The 11,310-nt window shown below is 41.4% G+C and overlaps 1 protein-coding gene across 1 annotated transcript in view; it reads right to left on the bottom strand.

Annotated features, from left to right (window-relative positions):
- Positions 1-2,945: 2,945 nt before the first annotated feature.
- USP13 (ubiquitin specific peptidase 13) overlaps positions 2,946-11,310 on the bottom strand; it is a 127,679-nt gene continuing 119,314 nt past the window's right edge. Inside the window, exons 20-21 of the mRNA XM_077161137.1 lie at positions 5,394-5,478; positions 2,946-3,751 (exon numbers count right to left, since the gene is read on the bottom strand). Coding sequence (XP_077017252.1) covers positions 3,658-3,751; positions 5,394-5,478 — 179 coding nt within the window. The 3' untranslated portion in view covers positions 2,946-3,657. The remainder of the gene's footprint in view (positions 3,752-5,393; positions 5,479-11,310) is intronic.

The raw sequence follows: 11,310 nt of genomic DNA, 5'->3' as shown, positions 1-11,310 counted from the left end.
CCAATCTCCCTGCTCCTACCCCCAAAACCTTCTGTCTCCCCAAGACGGCCTGTGCTGATAATGTGATTTAGCAGCAGTGATGCCTTTGAGATAAAAAATGACATCCTTTCTGAGATGGCAACTTTTCACAGCTATTACAGGGGGTACAAAATATCCTTTAACTATTGCATATTTAGCTGAAGGTAATTCCAATGTTTTTTCTAAAGGAGTTATTTTGAACTGTTTTCTTTTGTTGGCTTTAGGGGGATGGTACTAATGTATTTCATGGACTGGAAAGTTGAGAGTTTCTTAAGAGTGGAAAAATGGGATGATAACCAAAGAAAGTAAAGGTAAGTGGAACGGAAACAGAGAGCTGCCGCTGGCGGCACTAAAAATGACATGTCTTAAACTGGGGTATATAAGCTGCAACAAACCAAAAACATAACAGTTAAACCTCTAAGTGATCTCGCATCTCCAACCTCAGTAATAACAGTAGGAAAACAGAAATGGAATAGAGTGTTAGGGCAGGAAGGGACTTCAGAGCTTGTTTAGTCCAAACTGCTAGTTTTAAAGGAAAAGGTCCAAGAGGTAAAGTGACTCAGCCTCATTGCACTTGGAGGCAGAGTCGGGACTCACAGGTGCTCTCACTAGGAACTGCAGGAGAGACTCCATTCAGAAAAGGGAACAAGTGACACCAGGTGACAGGCTCAAGCTGGATGCCCCTGGGCATCCTGCAGCCCAAAGTGGGCAGGGGGCTAACGGCAGGCACATTCTCCTGCAGGTGGGAAAAAGCCCAACGGATTCCAAAATTTTGAAGCAATGTTGATGATCCATAAAATGCCACTAAAACGCCATTCTTCCAATATCCATGTACTTTTTTTTCCCTTTAAAAGAAAATTCTGATATGAACCAAACTGGATTTCCAATCAGTTATGTGAGCATTTAGCAATTAACAAAATAAAAACATTGATACATTACAATTTTCCAGACACATTCACTGAGATTCTACACACATGGACGTCACAAGATATTTACAGAGGAGAGCCACTTTCACACATACACCCACACTCAGTGAGGATTTCACAATTACACCGCATGCCTAACACAGAGGACCCCAAAAGGCTGGTAATCAGGTGACACGATGCACACGCTGCTCCGGTTTCCAGATGCAAATTATCTCATCCACAAGTATGTGTAAAATTGAGCAATAATGTTCCATATTCTCATTCCCAGGAAACCTGCCTCAGACATATTAAGATATACACATAAATACATTTTTAAGCAAGAAAGAAACTCATTATTTGCCCCGGTTTTCCCAACTCTCAATCTGAAATAAAGAATAGCATATATACAAAACTTTGCCTTGTAGAAATAGCCCTTTGTTTTGTGAGGCAAAAGAAAAGGCATCCACGTTACACTTTCTTACAATATGTTTAGGCATCCAAAGGGCTAAATTCTTTTTTCAAACTTGACATTAAATAGTGTATCGCCTAAAATTTTAAATACTGATTTTACACCGTTCGTTTTGCAAAATTTTATTATAAAATTTATTTTGTTCAAAATACACATGCTATCTTTGTCCACATTTCATTCCAAATCCCCACCCACCCACCCAAACCCCCCAAAATAAAAGGCCTCCGCTTTGTAACATCATTGAAGAGAAGTCACTTTTGATGCGTGTTTGGAATCCCTATTCCAAGGCTTGGCCCTAAGGGGACTGGTTTCTTTAAGACTGCTTCGCACAGGGACTTCACAGCAAGTGGGGACCTCTGTAACGGACTGGGATTCCTCAGAGCGCCAGGTCAAGGTGACACCAGTGGGCGCAGTTCAATAGGGAATTAATGCACCAGGAGCTCCCTCCTTCTGCCAAGTCTCATTTGTCCCCAGAGGGAAGAAAACACTGTATGTGAGGAGGGAAAGAGCTGCCCTCTTCAGACTCACTTAGGCACATCACCTTCTGCTCGCTGAAGTTTCATCATATCAAATATCTCCCTTTGTCCTCGAAGCACGCTTGGAAGGAGAGTGGGCACCATCACGCTGTCGTGCAAGTAAAGAAACTGAGGCACAGAGGGGAGGGACGTGTCCGAGGGCCACAGCCAGGTGTGGTGGCCCCCAGGGCCACAGGCCACTGGCCTCAGCTCCGCCCCCGGTCCACACGGCACAGCCCACCTCCCAGTCACAGCCAGACTCCTGCCGGCTCGCGATTCAGCACGTCGTAACCCGCCATCTGTGCCCCATCGCACAGCTGGTTCCACCTGATTTTCCTACAGCTTCTAGAAAGATTCTTCCAACCAAACAAGTGTGTGTTACACAGGCAGCATCCACCCTTCCTCATTTGACGGAACAATCTGAAATAGAGACTCTAGACACCCTGGCATTTGATGCAGAGCAGCAGGAAAATTACAGAATGCTGTGGTTCCACTTTTTTAAAACTGCATTTGAGATTCTGATCTGATCCCAGTTTATAGCTCAAATACTGAAATACCAGAACGAATGGACAGTCTTTCACACCATATAAAGTTTCCAAGTGACTGAAATCCTGAAGGTACCCAAGATGCCCCTGCTGGTTGCAGCAGGTGAGCAGGGGAGGTGAGTCAGGACGTGATGGAACAGGGAAGGGCAGAGATGAGACACGGACCCCAAAAACTTGGAAATGGAGGCAGGCAAAGAGTTCAGCGACGGAAGATTCCAGACACTTAAACAGGATTCCAGGGAGTTTTCATGTGCTTTGGTAAGAAGACATCGGCTATTTAAACCAAAAATGAGCACTATATCTTTGGGGGAACGGTTGCAGAGAAACAGAGAATTCAACCACCTTTGGCAAAAAGTGTTAACACTGCACTGCTTTGAGCATCTGGCATTTTACCACCAAGTGACTTCTTAACAGCACTTAAAGGGCAAATTCAGCCTTTTACTCCTTAAATATCAGTGGGGACCTAATTTTTTAAACTGTTCCTGAGTCATAATTTCTTTAAAATATTTATTTTCTCCAGCTATGCTTAATACCAACTGTTTTAGCCTTTGAAAATCAACCAGTCACAGATTTTCTAGTTCATTGTAAAGGTCTCACACGCTTTCATCCTCACACCCATTCAAACAATCGTTTTATGAATTATGATATGCTACAAATTAAAAATATCTGTCATTGGAGATGTGCTAATCTATTATACATGAATAGGTCAGAAATTATGTTGTGTAATGAAAAAAAAAACTGCGTCACATATAAAGCAGAGCCCAATTGCTAATTTTCGATAAGAAACAAAAGTGGGCTTTCCATTTATGTGGGTGAGGCCATGCCACTCTTGCTGGGTTCTCTGTAAGCCGCTACCACTGACCCACAAGGCAAAACAGAGCTGGTGGCACGTTCCCATTTTTTATATGCCAGTGGCAGCTCTCCCACCAGCAAGAAAAATGCTTTGCTTTATGTTTTTTAATCTTCTCCTTGAACATTTATAAAAAGAAAAACTATCTACAGTAATATATCATCACTAATAGAAATTTCTTTCAGTTCTATTTCAGAAGGCGCCAAATGATCGTGCTCTTTAAATAAACTATAAATACCCCAAGTATTCCTTCAGGTCTGACTGTCCCAATCTTCTTCTTTTCTTTCTTTTTTTTTTTTTTTTGGCAAATTAAAAAGGCTTATGGCTTCTTCTCGCCAATGTGTCTATCTGAGGTTTAGCTTGGTATCCTGCGGTAAAAGTACATGTAGCCCAGGTCTCTAGGGGGTCTTTCTGAGGCACAAACTTTGTGGTCGTTGTAGATCACCCATCTGAAAATAAAAGAAGCATTTGGTGTATTTAGGTCAGTTCCAAGAAACCACAGAAAGAAGTTACTTCATAATATAAATCACAAAGATGCTTTAAAGTAACAAAACTCATATAATATAAATAGCAAAGATGTTTTAAGATAACAAAGCTCAAATCTGTTATATATAATAAGGAACAGAATGCTTTAAAATCACGATGCTTTTGATACCTGAGCGCAATCAAAAAGTAGTTTCTGAAATGTACCAGGAGATGCCAAACATTTTAAACTCTCCGGTTCCACAATTCCCTTTGTGGAAAATCCAGACAGCCTCAGAAACTGAGTGAGAGAATTATGTGCAGCACTGTTTATATCAGCCTTGGGTACAAGATTAGCTAAAATCAGAATTAGTTATTTATACAGTGTAATATTATATAGCTATCAAAATGTCTTCAATGACTATTCGGTAAAATGCTAAAATTATTAAACATAAAATGCATTGGGAAAAAGCAGGTTACAAAAGTATACATACCCTATACAATACTTGAAGTTTTCAGACTACATCTGAACACATGTATATTTTTATATAGTATGTGTATACAGATGCACATGCACATAATCTACACACAGAAACGATTTTAAAAAGAGAAATGTATCCAAACATAGACTATAGTTATCTTTAGGCTCCCAAATGATATGTTCTTTGCATGTTTTTGTATTTTACAAATTCTTTACAATGAAGCTATATGGCTTTTTACATTATAATTAAGTTATTTTTCTCAAGAAAAGTGTTTTTTAAAGAACTACTGTGTCTAGCTGAAAAAGGAACTTGTATAAATAAGTCTCTATAATTAAGTACTTGATTAATCAAGTTGCAATGACGAGACTAAAAGACACATCAAAAGGGAAGACAGTTGAGTCCTGGGAGGGAAATGGCGCTAAGAGCCCAGGCCACGTGCTTCTCCAGTTGCAGAGGCCCGAGGCTCGCAGACAGCAGGGCCCGTCCACAGGCTGCACCCTGGGTGCTGGCCACGGGGGATCCCGCTCTCCGGGAAGGCTCTGAAGCAGCAGCAGCCTTACATTCCATAACCGCCTCAGCCAAGGCTCAGCGCACACCCGACAGCTGTACCTGAGGAGCTGAGACGCCTCCTACTGCGAAGCCCTGGGGGATTAAGGCTGCCAGGGAAGATACAGGATGCCCCGTTCAGTTCTGACGTCCAGATAAACAGTAGGCACTTTTTCTTAGTATAAGTATGTCCCAGGCAATATTGGGAACATGCAATACTTGGGATATACTGAAACATGACTTGTTGTTTAGCTTAAATTCAAGTTGAACTGGGCATCCTGGGTTTTTTTAAATTTTGTTTTGTTGGCTAAATCTAGCAATCCTATGGTGGTTCCAGTATGATGTGTCTTTGTTTTGAGAAGTCACCTTGATGTGGTGCTTAAGAATGGTTTTGAAAACCAGCTCTGAGAGCTACTTACTAGCTAAGGCCAAGCTTCCTGAGCCTCAGTATGCTGGTGTACAAATGTCTCTAAGAGTACATTCCCGCAAGATCTTTAAAAGACTCAAATGAGATGACACAGGAAGCGTCTAGTAGAGAGCCTGGCACACAGTAGGCACTCAATAAACTGTAGTTACCATCTACCTTCTATAAGAGACTCACCTTCCTTCCTTTTTGATATGGCAAACATAATGCCCACTCATGGTGGAAGCTCCCATGTGACTGATGAACGCGAACAACTCATACACTGTGAAAGAGGAAACAACTCAGTTACAGAGCAGCACTGCTAGAAATCAAGAGAATGTCTGAGCAGAATTTAAAATGAACAATAGCATTATCATCAATGGTTTAGCTTTGAAAGACTAAATCCAATCACCTTACTACACTTAACGCACACATACACAACCCAAGTGCCACCAAATGCAACATGAAAATTCAGCTACATCATTTCAAAGCAGGACATGAATGATAAAGTTCAGCTGGCATTAAATTTGTATCTGGATGATTAACATTCCCACAGCCCAGGCCAGTGGAAACCGTATGGATCTAAAAGGGAAGTAGTCGTGCCCTTTCAAGTACTCTCAACGCTTCCAAGCAATGTGACTGATGGTGGACAAGTTGTTTCTACCTCCCTGAGCCTGTCTCTTCATGCAGATGAAAAATCCACCCACTGCACAGGGTTCCCAGAGGTTTAAAAGAGCATTCAGACTAAGATGTCTTATGAATGTCATGATTATGAGAAAGACAGCAGACAGCTGTTCTCATTGAGGAAAGGGAGACTGCATAACAAAGGACTCCTGCCTTGCTCATGATTACAGACTGAGCTGAAAATGCAGGTTTCATGCTTTCTGAACAGGAAATATAAGATAGGATGTTTACTCTAACAAATAACTTCTACAGTCTAGTGCAGCACTCTGCATGAAATCCACCTCGGGTGAATTTCATCCCATGCTCCCTCGTCAATCCTAGACCAACCCACACAAAACTGGGCTTGGGAACCAGCAGCAGTCCACTCTGCACACTTCTTGTTACAGACTAGGAGACAAGTTCAGAAACTGAGAATCAGCGTTCCACAGTAATTTGAGAGTAATATTCGTGTCTATTGACTCAAATAAGGGAAAACATGGGCTTGCATATCATATTTGCTTTATTTCATTTTTCTACTAATCATTTTTATTGCATTTTGCAAAAATACAGATTTTGGACACACCTGCTCTCTTGTGCCCCCCTCCTGCTCCTAGCCTCTCTTTCTGCTCACACATTCTCATTCACTCACGTGGTCCTCAGTCCCAGGGCCTCAACTCACCCTTCCACAGCATCGGCACAGCTGGTCATCCCCTCCTTCCTCCAACAACTGCCCCTGGACACTGCTACCTCCCCAGCTACCTCCCCACACCTGTCTCTCTCCCAGCTCCTTCTCACCTCCCTCCCCTTTCAATGCTGGTGATGTGGGGCTCAGGCTTTAGACCTTTTTCTCTATCTGGGCTCTCCCTAGGTGGTCACATCCAATCTCACTAAATATCACCTCTCCAATGTCTCTCAAATTCTGTGTCCTGCCCCAATCTCTCACCTGAGTCTGGTCCTTCATCTAACTGTCCACTCACCAGTATCATTTGGATGTCCAAAAGGCACCTCAAACGTCACGTCCAAAGCTGATACCTGATGCTCCTCCCCCAAACCTGCTTTACTCTCAACTTTGCATGCGTGTGTTCCTATCTTTTTGTGGTAAATAGTTTTATTGAGATATAATTCACCTGCCACACTATTCACTCATTTAAAGTGTATCATTCAATGTTTTTTAGTATATTCAGGGTAGTGCAACAATTACTATTATCACTATCTGGTTTTAGAATACTTTATATTTCACACACACACACACACACACAAATCCTTACCCATCAGCAGTCAATCTCCTTTCTTAAACACCTATGCCAACATCCCAGCCCCAGGCAACACTTAATCGACTTTCTGTCTCTCTGGATTTGCCTATCATCACACATCACTGGAATCATACAGTCCTTTTGGGACTGGCTTCTTTCACTTAGCATGATCCTTTCAGGGTTCATTCATGTTGTAGCATGTATTAGTACTTCACTTCTTTTTATGAAAAAATAGTATTTCATTGCATGGATATACCATCATCAGTTGATGGGTTGCTTTTATTTTCTAGCTATTGTGAATAATGCTGCTATGAACATGTGTGTGCAAGTTTTTGTGTGGCCATAAGCTTTCACTTCTCTTGGGCACATATGTAAGCGTGGAATTCTAGGCCACGTGGTGTCTCTAGCTTTCTGAGGGGCTGCCAATATGACGGCACCATTTGACATTCCCACCAGCAACGTATGAGCATTCTAAACTCTCCACATCCTCACTGTGCCGGCTGCTGCTGCTGTGTACCCCAGGTAACAATCCTGAAAAGGAGGTCAACATCAGAGAATTCGCACTTCCTGATTTTGCAAACACCTCAAATCTACTGTAATTCAGACTATTCTTTCCTCCCACAGAACTGTGTTGACATTCTTACTAAAAAAAAAAAATCAACTGACCATAAATGTAAAGGTTCACTTTCAGACTGTCCATTCTATTTCACTGATCTCTGCATCTATCCTTTTGCCAATATCACATTGTCATAATTACATAAGATTTGTAGCAATCTGCAAAATCGGGAAGTGGGAATTCTCCAATGTTGACCTCCTTTTTCAAGACTGTTTTGACTATTCTAGGTCCCTTGTTATTTCCTAATGAATTTTAGTATCAGCTTCTCAATTTCTGCAAAATAAATAAATAAATTAGCTACATGGCACTTTGAAAGGGACTGCATTGAAACTGCAGATCAATTTGTAGAGTATTGCCATCTTTACAAAATTAAGTCTTCCCATCTATTTAGATCATCCTTAATTTCTTTCAGCAATGTTTTGTAGTTTTCTACTTTTATACCTTCTTTATAACAAAAGAAATATAAATTTAACTTCTTTTGTTAAATTTATTCCTAAGTATTTTATCCTTTTTTATGCAATTGAAAACAGAATTTTTTCTTAATTTCATTTCTGGAATGTTCACGGTTAATGCACAGAAATACACTGAATTCTTCATATTGATCTTATTTCCTGCAACTATGCTGAATCCATTTATTAGTTCTACTAGTTTTTTAGTGAATTATTTAAGATTTCCCATTTTCAAGATATCTGCAAATAGATAGTTTTATTTCTTCTTTCTAATCTGGATGTCTTTTATTTCTTTTTCTTGCCTAATTGCCCTGACTAGAACCTTCTTTATGATGATAAATAGAAATGGTGAGAGCAGACATCCTTCTAGAGCTCTTGATCTTAATGGGAAAGCTTCCAGTCTTCCACTATTTAGTTTGATATTAGCTGTGGGTTTGGAGATACCCTTTATCAGGGCAAGTTCCTTTCCATTCCTAGTTTGTTGAGAAATCCCCCTCACCCTGACCTACTATGGTCAGTAGTGACTTCACTCTTCCAGCAGCTGGAGACAAAACCTTGACTCCTGTCTCATGCTCACTATGTCCATCCAACCGTTCAGCAAATCCCATCAGCTCTTTCTCCAAAATATATCCAGAATCTGATCATCTCCTAAAACCACTTTTATTCCCTGACCCGACTTACCATCATCTGTTGTCTGAATTATTGTAATAGCCTCTGACTGGTCTCCTGCTTCCATCTTTGCCCCCTACCTACTATTCTCAGCAGGGCTGCCAGAGGGATCTTTTAAAAATGGAAGTCAAATTGTGGTCACTCGTCTAAAAATCCACCTGTGGCTGTCTCTGAGTAAAATCTTGCTCTTACACTGACCTATGAAGTCCCCTACCTCCCACCATTCTCCTCTCTCTCCACTCCGGCCACTCTAGCCTTCTGGCTCCTTCTCAGCACACCCAGCATGCTCCAGCCTTTGCCTCTACTGTCCCCTCTACCTGAAACTCTTGCTTCAGCTGTTACCTGGCTCACCTTCACTTCTTCCAGGTCTCACATCAAATGTCACCTCATCAGAAAGCTCTCCTAAACCACTCATAAAACAGTGGCCCTCCCCCACTGTGACTATCACTCTGAGTGCTGCCCCATCCCCTCATCCTGCTTCATTGTTGTCCACATCACTCAGTTACACCTAACATATCACATGTTTATGTAAGCATTTATTATCTCTGTTTACCCCAGATTAGAATATAGCTCCATAAGGACAGGGAATTTGCCTGTTTTGTTCACTGCGATATCCCAGGCAGGGAGAACAGCATGCGGTAGGCACTTAAAGATTATACGTTGCTGAGGGTTTAAATAAATGAGTGAATGAATGAATGGTTCCTTTTCCCCATTTCCTCACTTATTTTTATGTCTTTTTATAGGGTATAAATAAATACCTATCAGGGGAGATGTTCTGGTTTGAATCTGTTGTGTACCCCAGAAAAGCCATGTCCTCTAATCCTCATTCAGAATTGCTGGGTGAAATCTTTTTTATTATTTCCATGGAGATGTGACCCACCCAGTTGTGGGTGGTAACTTTTGATTAGATGGTTTCCCTGGAGATGTGTCTCCACCCATTCAAGGTGGAATTACTTCCTGGAGCCCTTTAAGAGGGAACCATTTTAGAAAAAGCTTTAGAGCCAGGGAAGCCACCAGAACTGACAGAGTCCATGCAGCCAGAGACCTTTAGAGGTGAAGAAGGAAAATACCCCCTGGGGAGCTTCAAGAAACAAGAAGCCAGGAGAGAAAGCTAGCAGACATCACCACGTGCCTTCCCAGCTGAAAGAAAAACCCTGAACGTCACCAGCCTTCTTGAACCAAGGTATTTTCCCTGGATGCCTTAATTTGGGCATTTCCATAGCCTTGTCTTAATTTGGATATTTTCACAGTTTTAGAACTGTAAGCTTGTAATTTAATTAATTCACATTCCAGCAGTTTTCAAACTAGAACAGGACGGTATTATTTCAGTGCGCTAAGCTGCCAGAATGCAATATACCAGAAATGGAATGGCTTTTAAAAGGGGTGTTTATTAAGTTGCCAGTTTTAAAGTTATAAGGCCATAAATATGTCCTAATTGAGGCATCCAGAGAAAAGATACCTTGGCTCAAAGAAGGCTGATGTGGCAAGGCATGTGGACAGTGTCTGCTGGTCCTTGTTCCCAGTTCCACTGCTTCCAGCTTCTGATGTCAGTGGCTTCCTCTCTAAGCATTATGGGCCTCTGTATCTCATCTGGGACACAGCTCTGGGTTCTGGCTTGCTTAGCACCTCATGGGAAGGCGAAATGATGGTGTGTGCTGGGCTCTGCCCATGTCTAGGCGTCTGCTCTCTCTGTCAGCACTCTAAGCATCTCCAAACATCCAGGTCTCTATCAGCTCTGAAGCAACTGTCCTCCAAGCATCGGCATTTTCAAATGTCTGTGGCTGTGTCTGCATCTGAAGTTTCTTCAAAACGTTTTTCCTTTTAAAGGACTACAGTAAACTATTTAAGACCCACCTGGAATGAGCGGAGTCACAGCTCCATCTAATCAAAAGGTCATACCCACAACTGGGCAAGTCACCTTTCCATGGAGAAAATCTAATCAAAAGGTTCCACCCTACAGTATTGAATCAGGGTTAAAAGGCTCCATCCTATGAGATTGAATCAGAATTAAAAATGGCTTTTCTTGATGAATATGCAACTATGTGATGATATTAAGAATTACTGATTGTATATGTAGAATGGAATGATATCTTAATGTTTTGTTTGTTAATTTTTTTTTTAATTAATAAAAAAAGTTAAAAAAAATGGCTTTTCTGGGGTACATAATAGTTTCAAACTTGCCCAGGTATAAATTAGGTCAGTGCTATTTAATCAGAAAATAATCAGAGGGGGTTGCCTTCCCTACCACTAAGTTATCACATTAATTGTAAATGGAAAAAAACCCATGTCTGAAACCAGAAACTGGGCAAAAATAGCTGTGAATGAAAATCATGTTCCCTGGTACTTAGAGATGCTCAGTATATATATTTTTTGAAACAGTGATCTGGGGACCCTCTCGTGGTCTGCCCTCCTCCTTGCCCCAACACTTAAGAACCTACCTCCACCCTAGTGAGGAAGAAGGCGTG

Source organism: Tamandua tetradactyla, chromosome 5, assembly GCF_023851605.1.
Source record: "Tamandua tetradactyla isolate mTamTet1 chromosome 5, mTamTet1.pri, whole genome shotgun sequence".
NCBI lineage: Eukaryota > Metazoa > Chordata > Mammalia > Pilosa > Myrmecophagidae > Tamandua > Tamandua tetradactyla.
The sequence above is the reverse complement of the archived record's forward strand: the minus strand, read 5'-3'. Positions and strand labels throughout refer to the sequence as shown.